The following is a 21,469-nucleotide window of genomic DNA, read 5'->3' on the forward strand; positions in this document are numbered from 1 at the left end:
TAATAGAGTTTTGTCAGTGGATGAAATCTCTACCAGATGCACTGCCCAATCAGAATTGTGGAAGTGGATGAAACGAAAAGAATCATTTTGGGCTCAAAGCTCTTGCGTCAAATGGCTCAATGAAGGCGATAGAAACACACACTTCTTCCATGCATTTGCGACAATCAGGAGACGTAAAAATGGCATGAGCAATTGGAAATCAATGGATGCCCTTCATCTAATGCAAAAGAAATAAAAAGAGAGGCCCACATAATTTTCAAGGAAATTTTCACAGAAGAATTCACAATAGACTAGTTTTCTTAAACCTCGGCTTTCACTCATTATCCCCTGAGTAAAAAATCACGCAAGAAGAGATAAATGGTGTAGTGGCATCTTGTGACTCCTCTAAAGCACCCGAATCCGATGGGTTTAACTTTTCCTTTGTCAAGAAGGCGTGGAAGGTTATTAATCATGATATATATGTCATAGCAGAGGAATCATGGGCTTCAGGTTCTCTACCTCGAGGCAACAACACCGCCTTTATAGCTCTTATACCAAAACTCCAAGGCGCATGCGGACAGAAAAACTTTCGGCTCATTAGCATGGTGGGCATCCTAAATAAGATTGTGGCCAAGTTACTTTCTCGCAGATTACAACAAGTCATCAATTCCTTGATCAGCCCAAACCAGTCCTCTTTTATAAAAGGCAGGCAAATCCTTGATGGAACCTTGATTGCCGGGAAAATTATCGAAACCTACAAGAGAAATCGAGCAAAAGCTATTATCATGAAACTATATTTTCACAAAGCCTTTGACAGTGTGTCATGGGGATTCCTTGATTGGGTGCTAGGTCCGATGCATTTCCCATCAAAGTGGCGTGAATGGACTGGTTCGTGTGTGATGTCTGCCTCCGTGTCCATATAAATCAATGGTTCCCCAACACCCCCATTCAAACTACAACGTGGCCTGTGACAAGGTAACCCTCTCTCAACTTTTGATTTTTGACATTGTAGTTAAACTTGTAAATCTTTTATTCCAAAAAGCCACCTCTTTGAATCTTTGGAATGGACTTGAGGTTTGCAAAAATGGTTTCAAATTATTTCACTTACAATATGAAGATGACACTATTTTGTTTTGTCCTCGGAATATTGAGTCTCTATTGAGCATCAAATCCACTTTGATCCTATCCCAACTAGCTTCGAGGCTTAAAGTTAACTTTCATAAAAGTTCAATTGTTAGGATAAATGTGGAGGAAGATTGGTTGAATATGGCGGCTAACAAGCTACTTTGCAAGATCGGCACCCTCCCCTTCACTTATTTGGGGTTACCAATTGGAGGTAAGACCTCCAATATCTCCACTTGGGACCCTATCCTTGAACGAATGAGAAAGAAGTTTGCATCATGGAAGGGAAATCTCTTATCATTGGGAGGTCGTGCCATTCTCATCAAAGCTTCACTATCTAGCATACCCCTTTACTACAAGTCACTTTTCCCAATGCCCGTGGGAGAAATTGAAAAGATCACTAGAATCCAAAGACAATTTCTATGGGGGGATCCTTGGCCATGAAAACTCTTCCCCTTGATTATGTGAAACTCAGTTCAACTACCGAAAGAATTTGGTGGGCTAAATATGGGAAACCCTCTACATAAAAACTTCGGCCTCCTTTTCAAATGCTTGTAGAGGTTTCTCATAGAAACACAAGCTCTATGGCGTCAGGTTCTCGGTATTAAGTACAAATATCCATCTTCCTCTTGTGCTATAGATTTTCAATTGATCAAAGTAGGGGGGCCTGGGAAAAATATTTGCTCCTCCCTTCTCCATAATGAGCTAATCTCTTTAATGGTTCACTCGAGCATTCGGATGAAAGTTGGTAATGATGATTAAACAAAGTTTTGGCTGGATATTTGGGTTGGGGATAAGTCCCTAAAATCCATTTGCCTTCGTCTTTTTTTTTTTTTTTTTGCTAAGCCCAAATCCTTCTAGGTCTGTATCTTCTCATGGATTTTGGGGCAGAAATGAGTGGAAATGATGCCTTGGGTGGAAACAAAATTTTCGTCCACAAGATGAACTCGAACAACAACACTTGGTCTCTATTCTCCATCAAGTTGCTCTCTCACCGTCAAACCAAGACTCTCTAATCTGGGCTCCAAGTAAAAAGGGTTATTTTTCTGTCAAATCACTTGTTATAGAACTAACCAATAAGGCTAGAAACCATCACTCATATAAGACCTTTAACGGTCTAAGGAAGGGCCTAGTCCCATTTCGAATTGAAATCTTCACTTGGTTGGTTATTCAAGGGAAGTTGAACACAAAGGTAAAGCTTGCTAACTTGGGCATTATTCCATTAGCGGACTCCTCCTGCACCTTTTGTGGCCTCTATGAAGAAAATTTGAACCACCTTCTTCTCCAATGCCCATTTTTTTGGAGTCTTTGGGCTTGGTGGTTACACTTATGGGACCTCAATTGGGCCCTCCTCTCTCCATTTTTGAAGTCTTCCAACAGTAGTCTCATCCTTATCGCAAATGTTTTTTCAAGAAGATGTGGTGTGCATCTTTTTCATCATTTTGTGGTCTATGTGGAAGGAGCGTAATGGCCGTTATTTTGAAAATAAATCATGTAATATGGCTCAAATTTAGCATCTAGTCCTCTTAAGTCTGTCATGGTGGATTGCTGGATGGGAAGAGGATTTTCGTGATAGTTCTGAAAAAGTAATCGCAATCCAGCCTGCTTAAGATGGAATTATCATCCTCGCCTACATCTACGCTTCTCCTCCCCTAAACCCATTTCCCACTGGCTTCCCCCTCCGCAAAACTCTATGAGATGGAATGTGGATGCGTTTTTGAATCCCCTCTCATCAAAATTAGCCGTGGGTAGTGTTCTTCGTGGAAATAATGGGAATTTTCTTGTCTTTTTCAATTCCAATCCCCTATATGGAAATAAATCATGCGGAGGTTCATACTATTCATAGAGCCTTGAAAATCATGCTCAGCTACCGTATCAGTTTCTCAAGTGTGATTGTGGAGTCATACTCATTCAATGCGGTTGGATGGTGTAATGGTGAATGTGAGGCTCCATGGTGTCTTGCTTTTATCATTAATTTCATTCGAAGCACCCTTCTCTCATGAGGCATTACCATCACTTACAAGAGTAGAGAATCAAACTATGTAGTTGGTTTATTGGCAAATGGATTAACTAGGTTGGATGATTTTGTAGCTTGGTTATAAAGTGGATGTATAAAGTGGGCTTCTTAGTCCTGTCCCCCACTATTTTGTATCAATTTGATGTACTATTGGTGTGGCATTTTATTGCACACTTCCCTGCGCCTTTTAGTGGCTTTTAATAAAATGGTCACAAACTATCAAAAAAAAATCTACACTTTGTAAATACGCTTCCACCAAGCTAAGCTTGGCTAGCTAGTGGTTGGCATTGTGAGTTCAATTTCCATTATGGGCACTTTGAGGATAGGGATTTTCGTTACCCTCCCCCTTTCTCTTAAAGTGTCTAACCCGCTAACCCGGATTGGGTTAACATGTGTAAGCACCCGGTCTAATAGGGCCATTATTCATCTTACCAATCTAAAAAAAATTACACTAATGTAATTCCCGCGCAAAATCGTTTGCATAGAAAATTAGCACGCACTACGCCTATACCTTTTTTCATTTTGTTTTGTTTTCGTACTAGTATTTTGACCCGGGCAATTCCCCGAGTCAGTTACAATTATTGAATATAGTATTATACACAAATTTCATAATTAATTTTTTTTTAGATTTTCGTAATATTTTGTCTAGTGTCAAATTGAAAAATGGACATTATGGCATGATGATAATTTTTTTAAAAAAACTTATAAGAAGTTGGAGATACAAATAACAATTTCAATGGAATTAGGTTAAAAGAATGTTATTACTTGATAAAAGTGTTAGAGATCAGATCAAAAAGTATGTCTACATCTTTATAATTATATAAGACTTTATTATGTTTTACTTTGAAATATTAAACATTAAAATTATATTAGATTAGTAGTTAAACACTTACATTTCGTTTCAAAGGTCTTGTGTTCGAATCCTAGTAACTACACATTCTTAATATTATTTTAATGAGATTATAAACACGTGTATTAGAAGTTTGAGAAGAGTGTCGCGTGGCACCGTTCCCCGCACATTGACCACCCTCGAAAGAAAGAATCTGACCCTCTTGTTAGCTTCTTAAGAGGCAAAGACTTCGACTCCTAGGCTTGAACGATATTGGCCCATTCTATAGAAGAATCTCACGAGAACCCCGCCCGCCTCATGGCTGATTTCTCATTTGAGGCTTTCTACTCGTCTTTCTCTTTAAGGAGATCGGTCTTCTAGAGCTTCACTTCAAAACATGTACCGATAAGACCCTGGGCTTAACCCACACCCGGGAATGCTGGTAATGTACGCCCGCTGGCCTCGTTCTTTCATTCAATAAATTGTGAGCCAATAGATCATCTTTCTTACGGATGAGGGATTTCATGGTCTAATACGGATGAGAACTCCTTGGGAACCCTTTTTAATAGATTTGATAGCGACAAGTATACTGCAGATTTTATGGTCTACCCGAGAGCACCAAGCTTGTTGTTATTTGTCAAAAAAAAAAGGAAAGCGAAAGCTTGTGTTATTTACTAAAATGCTCACAGAATAATGTTCTTGTTACTTTGTTTTGATTGCTTTACGTAATTTATTGTGTTCGGAGTTTTATACAGAAAATTTATCATATATTCGGGTGTACCATGAGTATAGTACACCCAAGACTATTTCTCTACTCATTGCTCATTTGAAATCATTTAAATGAGCAAAATGTACTAAAAAAAGAAAGAGTTACAAATGAGCAAATGAGAAAAATTAGTTCTTGGTGTACCATGCTCATGATACACTCGTGTGTATGATGAATAAACTCGAGTTTTTTATATAGAGTCAAGAAATAGTGGTCGAATCTACAAGGAAGGTGGACTGAAGTATCATCAAGTCAGCATATATATGCTAATAGCAATAGTAGAGTAGCTCGCCCCTTTTGCTAAACGCTAATAACTGCTATAACAACAAGAAAGAAATCCTTAAAATGAATTTTTTCTTACCATTATATATATATATCTAATTCAACGAGAGTGAATTTACTATATACTCGGGAGTATAATAAAAGTTGTAATCCAAGTAATGTGATCAGTTTGATAGTTTCGATTTAGGTTAAAATAGAGATATAAGGGAAGATGTATGGGTCTTATTAAGGATTGACAACTCTTTGAAAAAAATAGAAATCAAAATCGTTGTAAGAGATAAATGTCTTGAATATAATTGCATTGTTCATAATGTTTTACCTCTATCTCATACAAGTTACAAAGGTTTTCAAATCTATGGTTACATTATCATATTATGAGACTATTACACCTATACTTAATTTTTTGGACTAGTATGATTTCTACTAGTTTAGTTGGTTAGAGTCTTAGGAGATGGTGCCCAATATCTGCTGTCGAATCATGTTTACATCATTTGCTCTTGTGACTGATCTCTACACACACAAAAAAAAAATGTTGGCTACTCAATGTTTCTAGAAAGAAGCAGGTCTAACTAATTCTAAATCCAACTCTAGATATCACATCCAATTTATGAGCAAACATAAAGCCCAATTGCCAAAGAATCCAAAGAACAATAGACGTTGATGACAGTTGAAGGCAATGGACAATTAAGGGCGCGGAAAATAGGGAATGGACAAGAAGGGAGTGGGAAATTTAAAGCAAGAAGGCGGGAAGTATACACAACTAACGGCCAACAAACTAGTCTTAACGTGGACTCAAGTGACAGAGATCATCATCAACATCAAACAACAATTATTCTTTAGTTAATTAATTTCCTTAGCTTAACTCATAGCACTAATCTTAGCATTTGAGCTTAGCAGCCTAGATATAGTTTGTTAATTAGCATAATTTTCTCGTGTACTTAATTGGTATTCTTATGATGAAGGTGATCTTGTCTTCCATCATGACTTCTTTGTTTGTGCATGTGTTTGAGTTTAATTAATTAAAACTATTTCTCTTATATCTTGTTGTTCCTTTTATTTACTCTTGTACTAGCTTTTGGTGATTCTACCTACTTATAATTACTACATGAGCGAGACCTTCCTACGGTTAGTAGACACCAAAGGCATACCCATGCCCCCAAGGCGCTCTAGACCCCCGACAATGAGACTGATGGCATTTGTTTGATGGCGATTCTTGCTCCAACAGAGATGTATCACTTCTACAAATCTAGATTGATACCTCTACTGAATAACTCACTACAATGGGAAACAAAACATTAATGGGATCATGAAGGATCATTCAATTATACCTTGTATTACCTTCGATATACAAATAGAAATATTATATAAATGTCATCTAGCTTAGTTGGTAAAGTCTTTTGGAGGTAATACCTAAAACCTGGGATGAAATCTCTGAAGGATTTATGTCCTCGACTTAAATGCAATTACTAATATGTAATGGATCGTATTATAGAGATAATAAATTCGTTATATTGGGTCGTCTATACGTCTTGCTAGAGAAAGCTATAGAACTTCGGATTAGTAAATAAATAAACCCGAAGCCCAATGTAACGGATCCTACAAGGTCACACATTAAACTTGGATCAACAAAAGAAACCTAGAGCCCAAGAGGGCCCTAGGGTGGCCGGCCAAGAGATAGGAAAAGGGGAGAGAAATCTGACCTAAATACTTTTATATATTTGGGTTAGGCAGAAAAGAAAACAGTCAGTTTATTCTCTTATTATTTTCTCTCTCCTATTCTCTCTCTTCAAAAGTCACGTAATACTCCTCAAACAAGAAAGAAGTTTTCTTCCTTTCCACTAGCATTGGTGGAGTGTTGATCTGGGTTGGTGGACTAAGTAGAGGAATCACATCTGAGATTCTCAATCCGGGTTATTCAAGCTTTGTGGAAATCACGCTACAAAGGTTATTTCTAAACTTGTATGTGATCCTTAATTGTATATGCATGTGATCCTGATTTAAGTGCTTATGAATTTGATTCATGAAATTCCGCTTTATAGTACTTATATATTCCTACAGTGGTATCAGTTTTAGCCTCTTGCATATAGAATTTTGGTCATAAAGTTTAGTTTATGTATGATTAATTTTAATTTGATTAAGGGGAGGAATTAAATTATGGATTGAATAATTAATTGAAATTTGTTAAAATGAGTTTTAATTACTTTCTTTCTCAATATTTAATAGCCGAAATTTTAACCTCCTAAACCCTAATTTTCGAAATTTATAAAATTCTGATTTTAGATCTCTAAATTTCGAAAATAAATTCATGTTATTAATAAAATTTTCATGCTTAAAATCGTTTATGTATGAAGATAAATTCATGTAAAAGGTGTTTTATATGAATTAGTGATTAATTATATGAATAATCTGAAAATTAATTAAAATAGAGATTTTAAAATTTAATTTTCTGTATTAAGCATAAAAAGTTATGTTTAATTTAATCAAGATCACCTAATTAAATTTACAAGAGGTTGTAATTTTAATATCCCTCAATAAGATAAAAGAAAAGAAAATTGAAAGGGAGAAGAGGAGCCGCCACCGTGGTCGGTGTTCGGTCTCCGGTGGTCAGCATTCTGCCGGCGACAAACCGGTGTGGGGAAGAAGTCGAAACTGCCGGCGAGCAGTCGCGTCGGAAACAGGGGAGGTGGCGGCAGCCTTGCTTGCTCGACGCGCGTTCGACGTGCGGAGCAGGGCTGCTCGTTGCCGGTAAGAAACGACGGCGTCAGTTCGCGAAAGAACGAACGACCAGTTGCCGGTGAGGCGGCCTGAAGGGTCGCCGGTGAGGTGGCCTGAAGGGTCGCCGGGTTTTACGTCATTGGCTGGTTACGTGAACTACGTTCACGGTGTTTTCAAATTTTAAAAAAATAAAAAAAAAAAATTTTAAAAGAAACGTGCCTAAAATCTGGCAGCAACATTTTTTTTTTTAATCTTTTGGAAGTTTTATTTTGAAAACAGATTTTTGAGAAAGATAAGTAAATTTCAATTCTGTTAATTATTACTTGGTCATAAATTTCAATCCATAATCTGATTTTTAATCTAATTAAAATTAATTAGGCTAGTTTTAAGGGATAGAATCTTTAGGTGATTAGATATTACTTAAAAAATTTATCTTCTTGCTTTAATTAAGAATATTTGATATTTTAATTGATTGGCAAGTATAATATGTGATATTATTATGTGGCTTTTATATATGATATATTTGCTATGTATGACTAGTATGGCCCAAATTAAGATAGAAAATACGATCTGCGTATCGTGATGTATTCTTGTAATTTTAAATACGATCTGCGTATCGTTAAGTATTTTTGTAATTTATTTAATTTAGTTATTATGTAAATTATTTTTAACTTATGTAATCCAAAGAAGAGCCATCAAGAGAAGGCCCATGGAAAAGTGGATGGAGATCCATGAAGAGTCCAAGAAGGAGCCATTGATGCTTAGTTCTTAGGATTAGGGGCCATACTAGATCATTTTATTTTCGCATTTTATTATTTTTAAAATGCTTATAAGTTTATTGTATGTTGGTTGATGCGCTAGAGTTCACTAATTCATAACAACATAATAAACTTAGGCCCCGTAAATATTAAGGTTTGCTTTTCCAAACATAAAGTACTTATAAAACCCTTAATTAATAGTAATAGGTCATGCCTCCGCAGGGTGTTATCATTAATTTTGGGATATAAGGTAAAATTGCGAATTTTACAACTTAGTTTGGTTGTCCTTAACAAAATTATCAAAAGCGTTTTGAATTTTGAAGCAAGAGATAGTTAAACATGCGATGTTTATCCATCTAAACAAGAGTTATAAATGTTATAATTAGTAAAAGAGTTTACTTACCTTGATAATGTAACGTTAAGATAAGGCCTCCGTCTGCTTAGTGTTACATGTTGATAGGATCTTGTAAAACACTTATTCATAGGGGACTTTAATTTTGAATAGGTGGTCAACCTAGAAACTTTTTTACATGTTTTAGGTTGCTTTATAAACATAAAATTGAACTTTGCCTTATTTTTCTGTCTGTAGATATCTTGTCTAATAACAACAACAACAACTCGGTTTCAACATTCGTCCTTTTCTGGAAAAGGACAGACTGAATGGTGAAAATTTCCTTAATTGGGAAAGGACCTTAAGACTCGTTCTGAGGTTTGAGGGTCGAGAGGACGTCTTAGATACCCCGCTTCCTGTAATAACTGATGAATCAACTGACGCTGAAAAACGTCGTGCAAAACAGGCTAGTGATAAGTCTATACCAATCACTTGTTTGATGGTAGCAGCCATGGAGCCGAACCTCCAAAAGAGGTTCGAAACCAAGGATGCCTACACGATCATGCAAGAGCTGCGGGCCATGTTTAAAACTCAGGCCCGAGTTGAGCGGTATGAGACTAACAGGGAGATCCTTGAATGTCACTTGAAGCCGGGTCAAGCTGTTGGCCCCCATGTGTTCGAAATGATGGGTCTTTTCGAAAACATGGAAAGACTTGGGTTCCCTTATAGGCTCGAGTTGGCTACTGACATCATTCTCCACTCACTACCTGAAAGTTTTAATCAGTTCAGAATGACCTACAATATGAATGAGTCTGAAAAGACTTTGCAAGAGCTGCATGGATTGTTGGTCAATGCTGAAAGGAACATCCCTAAGGTTGAACCAAAGAAAGAGGTTTTGTTGGTTCAAAAGGGAAAGGGTTTCAAAAAGAAATGGGCAGGAAAGAAGGACAAAGGCAAGCAAGTTGCCACTGTCGCTGAAAAACCTAAGCCAACCGCCAAGCCCAAGGTTGCTGCGGAAAGCAAGTGCTTCCACTGTCACAAAATTGGACACTGGAAGAGGAACTGCCCGATATACTTGGAGGAAATAAAGAAGTCTGGGGCTTCTACTTCAGGTATATATGTTATAGAAATCAATTTGACTTCTACTTCTTTATGGGTATTTGATACCGGTTGTGGTTCTCACATAGTTAATGATGTGCAGGGACTAAAAAGAAGTAGGAAGGTGGCAAAAGGCGAGGTAGAGCTACGCGTTGGAAATGGAGCACGAGTTGCTGCACTTGCCGTCGGGAGCTATAGTCTACACTTGCCATCTGGGCTTATTTTAGAATTAAATAATTGTTATTTCGTTCCTACAATAACTAAGAACATAATTTCGGTTTCAGTTTTGGATTCTGAAGGTTTTTGCTTTGAAATAAAGAACAAATGTTGTTCCATTTCTTACAATAATATGTTCTATGCCAGAGCTAATTTGATAAATGGTTTATATGTGCTTGATAAATCATTACAAGTCTATAACATAGATAGCAAGAAAAAGAAATCAAATGATTCTAACCTAACCTATATTTGGCATTGCCGAATGGGTCATATAAACCAAAAGCGCATTCACAAGTTACAAAAGGACGGTATAATTCCATCATTTGATTTCGAATCATTTGATGTATGTGAATCATGCTTAATGGGAAGATGACAAAATCACCATTTACTGGAAAAGGTGAAAGGGCCAGCGATCTTTTAGGACTCATACATACAGATGTATGTGGTCCTATGAGCACAAAGGCAAGGGGAGGGTTTAATTACTTCATCACCTTCACTGATGATTTGAGTAGATATGGCTATATTTACTTAATGAAACATAAGTCGGAATCTTTTGATAGATTCAAAGAGTTCCAAAATGAAGTACAGAATCAACTTGGTAAGACAATAAAAGCACTACGATCCGATCGTGGTGGTGAATATTTGAGCCAAGAGTTTGATGATCATCTAAAGGATTGTGGAATTCTTTCACAATTAACTCCACCAGGAACACCACAGTTAAATGGTGTATCTGAAAGGAGGAATCGAACATACTAGATATGGTTCGATCTATGATGAGTCTTGCTGATCTACCGATTTCTTTTTGGGGATACGCTCTCGAAACTGCTGCACACACACTAAATAGGAGCCCGTCAAAGGCTGTAGAAAAGACTCCATATGAGTTATGGAATGGAAAACCTCCAAACTTGTCTTTTCTTAAAATCTGGGGATGCGAGGTCTATGTAAAGCGGTTACTATCAGACAAACTCGCACCCAAGTCAGATAAATGTCTCTTTGTGGGGTATCCAAAAGAGACAAGGGGTTATTACTTCTATAACCGTCAAGAGAACAAAGTGTTTGTTGCTCGTGATGGTGTCTTTCTTGAAAAGGAATTTGTTTCTAGAAAGACAAGTGGGAGTAAAATAACACTCGAAGAAATTCGAGATGAGCAACAACTGGACGTGGCTCACACCATGTCAGAGACGGCCCAACAAGACGAAAGTCATGTTGAGGAGATAACGTATTCAACGCATGAACCTCCTACCGTCCCATTCGAAGTTGAATCAAGCGAAAATCTTCAAACTGTTGAAGAGAACGTTTCTCTTGATGCTCAGACCCCGCGTAGGTCTAGTAGACCAAGGATTCCAAACAAAAGGTTGGTTGATTTCCTAATGACTGAGAATTCTGAAATTATGATTTTGGAAAATTCAGAACCTACTACCTACAAACAAGCTTTGACGAGCCCAGACTCTGAGAAATGGCTTGAGGCCATGAAATCCGAGTTAGACTCCATGTCTGAGAATAAAGTTTGGACACTAGTTGACTTGCCTGTGGGGTTAACCCTATTGGATGCAAGTGGGTGTTCAAATTGAAAACAGACAAAGATGGAAATGTCTATGTCTACAAAGCAAGACTGGTTGCAAAAGGATTCAGACAAGTTCATGGTATAGACTATGATGAGACCTTTTCTCCAGTAGCAATGCTTAAATCAATTCGGATACTTTTAGCGATTGCTGCATTTTTCGATTACGAAATTTGGCAGATGGATGTCAAAACCGCATTCTTGAATGGGTTCTTGAATGAGGATGTGTACATGACACAACCTGAAGGTTTTGAAGATCCAGAAAATCCTAAAAGGGTTTGCAAGCTTCAGAGATCCATTTATGGATTGAAGCAGGCATCTCGGAGCTGGAATCTTCGGTTTGATGAGGCAATCAAACAATTTGGTTTCATCAAAAGCGAAGAAGAGTCTTGTGTTTACAAGAAGTTTAGTGGGAGCAGCTTAGTCTTCTTGGTTCTGTATGTAGATGACATACTAATCATGGGAAACGACATACCAATGCTTGAGTCAGTCAAGGAATGGTTAAAAAGTTGTTTCTCTATGAAGGACCTTGGAGAAGCTGAGTACATACTGGGAATTAAAATCCATAGAGATAGGTCTCGAAGGATGATTGGGCTAGTCAAGAAACTTATATTGATAAGGTTCTTACAAGGTTCAACATGGAAAACTCGAAGAGAGGTTTCGTTCCCATGTCACATGGCATATCGCTTAGCAAGAGTCAGTGCCCGACTGAGCCTGATGAGTTAAAGCGAATGAGTAGCATTCCTTATGCTTCGGCTATAGGGTCTATTATGTATGCCATGATAAGTACTCGACCTGATGTTGCATATGCCTTGAGCATGTGTAGCAGGTTCCAAGCAAATCCAGGAGAAGCACACTGGACTGCAGCTAAGAGCATCCTTAAGTACTTAAGGAGGACTAAAGGCATGTTCTTAGTATATGGGGGACAAAGTGAGTTGGTTGTTGAAGGTTACACGGATGCAAGCTTCCAAACCGACAGAGATGACTACCCTCTCAGTCAGGGTATGTCTTTCGTCTGAATGGAGGAGCAGTGAGCTGGAAGAGCTCAAAGCAAAGCACTGTAGCAGACTCTACGACAGAATCAGAATATTTAGCAGCAGTTGAAGCAGCTAAGGAAGCAGTTTGGATAAAGAAATTCTTGACAGAGCTGGATATCGTACCTAGTGTTCTGGAAGGAATTGAGTTGTTTTGTGACAACAATGGTGCTATTGCGCAAGCAAAAGAGCCAAGGTCACATAACAAGTCCAAGCATGTGATGAGGAAGTATCACCTCATTCGAGAGATAGTTGACAGGAAGGATGTCAGAATCTGCAAAGTTCATACGGATGAGAACGTGGCTGATCCGCTAACTAAACCGCTACCTCAACCCAAGCATGAGTGTCACGCTAGGGCTATAGGCTTGAAGCAAATGTTAGAGTGGCTTTAGATTGTACTAGGTTTAGAGAAACTTATTACAATGTAAAGACATGGTTTTGCTATTTATGTTTATGATAATAATTTTGTCTTATTTAATTTTGGTTTGGTATTAAATAAAATGTCCAAAATATATCTTGAATTCTATGGTTTTGTCAAATATGTGATTTGATGAATGAAACACCATAAGTGAACAGAATTCATAGAATATTAAAGTTCCTAATCTAAGTCATTAAACTGGACATAAATGACTTATTAAAGGGATTAGCATATAAGATTGATTGATAGCGCCGTTTCATGGGCTATGGAAACATAGAGATGTTTAATCAATCATATGGACATGTATAGTTGATACATAGTCGAACTTGACCACTTAGAAGTTTTATAACTTCGAAATTATATTAGTAGATTCCTGAGACATGAGTAGAACATTACTTAGCCCAATGATTAGTATAGCTTTGATACTGTCAAACGTCATGCCGTAAAAGGGGACTATAAAGGCAGCATTCAGGTTGTGCTAAAAGTTGAGTGGGAGTATTGGTTACTACAAGATTGGAAAAGTCCTCCTATATGAGATAGGATAGGTGTCTTGGCCCCTTGAAGAGTGAAAAATTGAAAATGCATGGCCGTGCTCAAATGGATCATTCGATGATCATTTGTTGACAATTTGAACTCGGATTTCAAGGAATAATTTGAAAGCTAGTATGGATGATATAGAAATATGATCATACTATCAAATTAAGACATTAAGAGACTTGAGGAATAAAAACATTGCACACTCGTCTCGGACAAGTGGGAGATTGAAGGATTTATGTCCTCGACTTAAATGCAATTACTAATATATAATGGATCGTATTATAGAGATAATAATTCGTTATATTGGGTCGTCTATACGTCTTGCTAGAGAAAGCTATAGAACTTCGGATTAGTAAATAAATAAACCCGAAGCCCAATGTAACGGATCCTACAAGGTCACACATTAAACTTGGATCAACAAAAGAAACCTAGAGCCCAAGAGGGCCCTAGGGTGGCCGGCCAAGAGAAGGAAAAGGGAGAGAAATCTGACCTAAATACTTTTATATATTTGGGTTAGGCAGAAAAGAAAACAGTCAGTTTATTCTCTTATTATTTTCTCTCTCTATTCTCTCTCTTCAAAAGTCACGTTAATACTCCAAACAAGAAAGAAGTTTTCTTCCTTTCCAACTAGCATTGGTGGAGTGTTGATCTGGGTTGGTGGACTAAGTAGAGGAATCACATCTGAGATTCTCAATCCGGGTTATTCAAGCTTTGTGGAAATCACGCTACAAAGGTTATTTCTAAACTTGTATATGATCCTTAATTGTATATGCATGTGATCCTGTTTTAAGTGCTTATGAATTTGATTCATGAAATTCCGCTTTATAGTACTTATATATTCCTACAATCTCATCCCATGCAAAAATAGCAAGAATGTTTTTTTTTTGAAATATCCTAAAACAGAAACTTCTTTTTGAAAAAATTTCAAAATATGGAATCATATACAACTTCCTTTAGGGCTTCTGCCCTTACGAGTTTTGCATCTAGAAATATTCTAAAATTAACAGATATACTTCCATTTGGAAGTAAATTAAAATCTTCCTTTTTCTGTCATCATATCTAAAATTAATATGAATCCGGCCGTGGAACTGCATAAGCTTTAAATTAGATCTAATGTCTCCACTTCACTTAAAAGGAAACATAGTGCTTTATTTTGAATGTTACCTCTAGCTTGTACTGTGATTTGGAGGGGGTATCAATTATCAAATTGATAAAGGCGTGGTGTGAAAATGAGTTGGAAGGGTGCAAAAGAATACAAGATACATGAAATGCGTGGGATAGTCATCATTAGATTGGGAAGCATATTATGATTGCATAATGTCAATGTAAGAGGCATATCAAGGACCATACTTCATGCCCTACCACTAATGCACAATGTAATTAATCAAGTCTTCCTTCAACTTCTAACATCATTACTTAATGTTTGCCCTACAACTAATATCCTATAATACAAAAGTATGGTCAAAAGTCTAAGGGTTGTTTCTAGGAAGGTCTTTTCTCCATGGTATAACTTTAAACCATGTAAAAGATCAAAAGTTTTTCCTAGTTTTCAAGTTATTTTTCAAATTTCATGGTGTAATCTCTATTTTATAAAATTTCATGTGTTACTTATATAACATGGGTGATTATAGATCAAGTCGGACTTTGGCCAAAAAAAGTGGTTCATTACGGGCCAAAGCCTCGGGCCAAAATTCCCGTGTCAAAACCCGCTAATTCAGGGGCTATGCGGACTTTTCATACCATTTTCGGGCATCACCAAAATTAGCCTACATTTTCATATTTAAGTCACTCGTGACTCGTTTTTTGCCTAATAAATCGGGCTAGACCTGGCCACACCATGGATCCGTAAATCGTGCCTAGAATCCGCTCGTTTTTGGGTTGGATCGAGACCATTTTGATCACCTTATCTATATTATAATTTTAATATATAAATTAGAGAATCTCACAAAGCGTGTCCGAATATAGTAAGGAACTTGAAATGCTAATTTTCGCATAGAGTTTCAAAAGAGCTAGCTTATAAGTCAATTTATTATGTTATTTGTTATAAATAAATGAGATCTAGATAAAATATGGAGGACTAAATATCCTATTGAAGAAAGGAAAGGTGAATCATTTGGACACATAGAGCACCAATTATCACCAGTATTCGTATATAATTTCAAATTTAAAAGTCAAGTGAGTGGTCGTTTAGTTAAACACAAGAGAGAAATAGGTTTTTGTTAAGAGTGTAACGACCTATATGACCACACGTGAGTTAGAAAATAATTTTCTCACACAAAAAATTTAGAGAGGTCCTATTTTTTTTGGTTAGTGGGTTACTTTACTTATCACCAATTGATTTTAGGATGGAACCCTACCAACCATATGTGTAGTCAAACTCTCTTTTGATATGAGTTTGTATTAGGTTCAATGAAGTTTACCAGTTTTCTATTAGTCCAATCAAAAATTATTAAAAGAGACGGTCTAATTTTAATATAAAATTAGACCTATTCACTAAATGAATTAAATTAGTCACCGAAAGAAATTAACCTAATTACTATTGGGCTAATTCTCTTTTCAATATTGAATTTACCATTGCCTAATTTTAATTTAAAGTTAGGCGGTCTCTTACAAGACAAACTCTATTCCAATAGTGATTACATAGGAAGTCCTAATTACTTGGAGAGAATTATAGTAGAATCATCAGACTTGAGTAAGTATGTCTACATAACGGTTATGTGCATTATATCATTGGCCCATAACTAGGACATTTTGGTAATAAAATGCAAACTCCATCTCTCTTTTTCTCTCTGGGTCCCATCTCTCAATTTCTGTTGTTGATATACATTATTTTAAAAAATTAGCTAATTTTGTTGAACCTATTTTACGAATTTATTTTTGATAAAACTCTAGAGTAATATAATATAACATTCACTTAATATGATAAGATTCAACCAAGATATGATATAATAGTCAACTGATATGATAAGATTAGCCTTAAGTAAAATTTATAAAAAAAAATAATTTGCTTACAATTTATAATTTTTAAATATTTATTAACAATAAATTTAGTAAAATAAGTTTAATACAATTAGCTTATATCAACAAGAGAGATAAAAGACTGATTATGGGCAAATGGTGTCCATAACCCTTATGCATATATCACAACTCCATCCGACTTAGGCCCTGTTTTTTTGAACTTATTTTTGCTGAAATTAGATTAATTGAACTGAAATTAAATTAAATTAAATTAATTAAATTGAAATTAAATTAACTGAACTGAACTGAAATTAAATTATTATTTATTATTTATAATTTTATTTTTTATTTTTTATATATTATTTATTATTTTTATTAAGTTAAACTTAATTAAATTTAAATTAAATTAACTGAATTAATATTATATAAAATTAAATTAACTGAATTGAAATGAAGTGAAAATAAATTTAAAAGAATCCGACCTTATACTTAAAGGAGCAAAGTATTCCGAGAGGGAAGAACGGCCAAATTGTACGATCCCAAAGATAACTGGTTTTTACTGTTATTGACTTGCCAGACAACAGAGAAGGAGATAGTAATAAAGGACACTGGCAGTAAAACCCCACGTGAGAGAAGTAGTAGCACTGTAGCAGTTACACATCAATGACTGCATGTGTTTATTCTGCACGTGACCTGTCTGGATATGTTACTGTAAATTTTGTGCTTAGCCCATGCATCTCTAATGGAGTACTTTCAAAAAACATCTGTAAATCTGTAATGCTGTAGCCTGTAGAAGTAGTACATGACATTATCACCGTCCCCCCAATAAATTTCATTGTCCCTGCTTCCTATGATAATCATCCCCTGGATACTTTTAAACCTTTTTATATTTAACAGTATAAAGTCAGTTTATTAAAAATGCACCAGATTCATGGGTTCGAATCAACATGTTGATCCCTACAGTCTACATGAGAAAGGCTTCATAAAATAACTATATTATGTAAAGAAAAATATTCATAGATTTTTTCAGTAATTATATATATTATGTCAATGTAAGAAAGAGTATTTGAACATAATTGTGAAAAATAAAGAGAGTATTCGAGTTGGTCAATTTGTTGTACATGCATTACATTATAGATCTCTTCCAAAATACTAGGTGGAATATAGTAGCTCTTACTATTTGGAGGTTAGCTTTTAAAATAGTAGCAATCTAAGTTATGATCGTTCCGCAAAACTAGCTAGTAAATTTGTTGGATTAGAACAATAATTTTAAAATAGAAAAGGTAGAATGCATTCTACTTGAAAATAGGGCAAAGATAATACCATTATGAATTAGCATCCGGGCAGAAAATTAATTATGAAAAGTCGGAAGTCTCATTTAGTAGAGGAGTTAGCATCGCTCAGAGATCAGATTTGACAAACATTCTAAACATGCGGCAGGTTGACAAGCACGAGAAGTATCTTGGTATCCCCTCTATCTCTGGTAGGTCAAAGAAAGTAATATTTGACTCACTAGTAGATAGAATTTGGAAGAAACTCCAAGGTTGGAAAGAGAAGTTGTTATCTAGAGCTGGGAAAGAAATTTTGCTGAAGTCTGTTATCCAGGCCATCCCTACTTATCTTATGGGTGTTTACAAAATTCCGTGTATGGTTATCCAGAAGATTCAGTCAGCTATGGCTCGATTTTGGTGGGGAAGCTCAGATTCGCAAAGAAAGGTTCATTGGAAGAGTTGGGATTCTATGTGCACCTTGAAATGCTTGGGAGGCATGGGTTTTAAAGATCTCAAAGTTTTTAATGATGCGTTGTTAGGAAGGCAGGCATGGAGACTAATTCGTGAGCCTAACTCTCTTTTTGGTAGAGTGATGAAAGCTAAATATTTCCCTAATTGTGATTTCTTGGATGCCCTCTTGGTTATTCAAGTAGTTATTCATGGAGTAGTATTTGGAGTTCGAAAGCTCTTGTTAAAGAGGGAGTGGTGTGGAGAGTTGGGAATGGGACCAAATCAGAGTGTGGGATGATCCTTGGATAGTTGATGAAAATGGTCGCTTTATTTCGAGTGAGAAGAATCCTAACTTAACTATGGTAAGTGATTTGATTGATGTAGAGAGTATGGAGTGGAGAACAGATGTTCTTGATTCTTGCTTTAATGAGAGGGACATTAGGTGTATTCTCGGCACACCTCTTAGTTCGGTTCCGGTGAAGGATGAACTTACATGGGCATTTACAAAGGATGCTAATTACTCTGTGAAGACGGCCTATATGATCGGGAAAGGTGGAAATCTTGATAATTTTCACCAATCTTGGGTGGATATTTGGAGTATGGAGGTCAGTCCCAAGGTTCGTCACTTTCTCTGGCGACTTTGTACCAATTCTCTTCCTGTCCGTAGCTTGCTTAAATACCGTCACATGACGGATGATGATTCATGTCCCGGGATGTGGTATGATAGAAACGCAGAATCATGCAATTTTCGAGTGTCCTAAGCTTGCAGATATGTGGATTGATAGTGGTTGTCATGTGTTGCTTGATAATGACCCTGCTGCTTCTATGTGTGATACATTAGCAAGGTGGCGCAGCTTGGATAATAAAATAAAAATTAGAGGAGCTTACTTGGCATGGTGTTTATGGGGAGCGAGAAATGGATTGATTTTCAACAACAAAATCACGCCACATGTTGTATTGCTGGGACGTGTCTCACGATTGGTGGAAGAAAATGATAAGTATGCTGGGCGCATTTACAAAGTGATTAAGAATGCTTCAGGTAGCAGCCCACGCCAATGGCTTGCTCCCCTGCAGGTGTCACGAAAATTAATGTTGACGCATGCCTCGCTGTCGAAGGATGGGTGGGAATTAGTGCCATAGCTCGAAGGTCAAATGGTGATGTAGTTTTTGCTGCCACACGTCGAGTTAGAGCGTATTGGGCTCCTGAAATTGCAGAAGCTAAAGCCATTGAAATGGCTGTGAGGTTGGGCAAAAGATATGGCCTGCAAAAGGTCATCCTGGAATCGGATTGTCAAGTTGTTATTAATCGCCTCTCTAAGCATGCTATTTTTCTGTCAGTATAGATATTATCCTCTTCACATTTTATCCTCTTGTGTTTGTTTTTCTTCTGTTTTATGGTCGCATGTTAAACGCGATGGGAATTATGTAGCACATCATCTAGCTAAGCTCATCCCTTTTGGGGTTGAACAGATTTAGGAGAACCATTGTCCTCCGGAGGTGGCTCCCTATGTTTTGATGGACAATTTGTCCTTGAGTTAATATATTTGCTACTTTTCCCCTCAAAAAAAAAAAAAAGATAAGATATAAATTTAATGGATGTTTTGTTTTATTTTACAAAATTCTGGTTGAATATCACTATTATCTAAGACTAATAAGATGGAGAAACAAAAGCATTAAAGATAACAGTTTTAGTGAAAAGTGTTATATTTTGTATTCGAGTGAACACTTATTTATAACCACTGTTATCTATCCCAAAGTTGACATATGCATTTTATTTTCTTTTCTCTCCACGTGATGATTGATCACTCTACTTGATCTCAGTGGCGGAGTCAGAATTTTTCAGTCAATTTAGCATGAAATAACTAAGCAAATAACGGTTCATAATACTATAACATAATTAATGTTAAACTACACTTATAACCCTTTAAAATTACTAAACTATATTATTATATGGTTCATAATACTATATTCTTTAGACTTACATTATGAGAGTTCTTCCCATAAAACTCTAGGTACCCTACTATTCTATCGTATCCAACTCTTTTAGAGCCTAAAAAATTTCTCTGTTTTATAATGTAAGTCTAAAGAACTAAAATAAAAAACTTAACGTTGATTTAACAAGAGGGATACATTATAGAATAATTAAAAAAATTCAAAGCTACAATTTGAAAGGAAAAAAATATTCAGAATAAAGTGTAGAAAATGAAAAAAATACATAGATACTTTATCAGAAAAAAAATATCCAAGAAGATTCTCTTTATAATATGTGATTTATAAAAGGTTGAACCTTTTTTATTCAAAAGTAGGAGAGTGTAATGTATTTATAATATAATGAAAGACAACTATAGTTACAATAAAGTTTGTTGTGATATGAAGGTATTATATCGCTTAAATTTACAATTGTAATTGTAGAAGATAGAAAAGATTAGGGCATAGAGGGAATTAAAGAAAAAGGAAAAAGGGAAAAAAGTAAAAAAAAGTAAACAAAAAAAAAGAATGATTAAAAGTAGATAAATAAAAACAACAAAATGTTACACAAGTAATTGAACCTGCAACCTCTTGTCTTCTACCACCGACACTGACTTCGGTTTAAAACCACAACAAGCGTATTTCATCAGTAACACATTGCTAGATTTTGTGTATTTCTCGTTTCTTATTCTTTTTTCTCCCAAACAATTTTTTTAAGAAATTCTTTTTAGGGGTAGCATATGCTACCCCATGTTACTTCGTAGATCGCCCCCTACTTAATCTATCCATGTTATTGATCTCATGTTGTACAATGAATAAAAATCGCAATTCGAAAAGAATTATGGTTAGATTTTGAAAAGAGACACAGAGATAATATTTGTACAATCAATGGTACTTGTACGGTAAATTCGTTCCTCTCTTTAATTAATTTCATGTATTTATACTCTTTCATCTTAGGTGAAAAGCTAAGTTACCAGTACTATCCAAATTTCCGTTCGCAACCACTTTTCTAATGAATATTAATTACCAGCCAAACCTATATATAGTTCACCATGACTTCATGTGGTACACACACAAGTAATAGTGATGATATGAACATTCGTCCCATCACTAAGAGAATGGGTGTCCTAATCCAAACCCCCATCAAACGCTAATAACC

At 36.0% G+C, this 21,469-nt stretch overlaps 1 protein-coding gene across 1 annotated transcript; it reads left to right on the plus strand.

The window, feature by feature from the left end:
• The first annotated feature begins 18,052 nt into the window (after positions 1-18,052).
• LOC130589566 (uncharacterized mitochondrial protein AtMg00310-like) lies at positions 18,053-18,640 on the plus strand. The gene has a single exon (XM_057390863.1). The coding sequence runs from the start codon at positions 18,053-18,055 to the stop codon at positions 18,638-18,640; it is 588 nt and encodes a 195-aa protein (XP_057246846.1).
• Positions 18,641-21,469: the final 2,829 nt, after the last annotated feature.

This window comes from Beta vulgaris, chromosome 7, assembly GCF_026745355.1.
Source record: "Beta vulgaris subsp. vulgaris cultivar EL10 chromosome 7, EL10.2, whole genome shotgun sequence".
Taxonomy (NCBI): domain Eukaryota; kingdom Viridiplantae; phylum Streptophyta; class Magnoliopsida; order Caryophyllales; family Amaranthaceae; genus Beta; species Beta vulgaris.

Excerpts from the sequence above, each read along its gene's own strand:
- LOC130589566 (XM_057390863.1), top strand. The coding sequence starts at position 18,053 with ATGCGGCAGGTTGACAAGCACGAGAAGTATCTTGGTATCCCCTCTATC.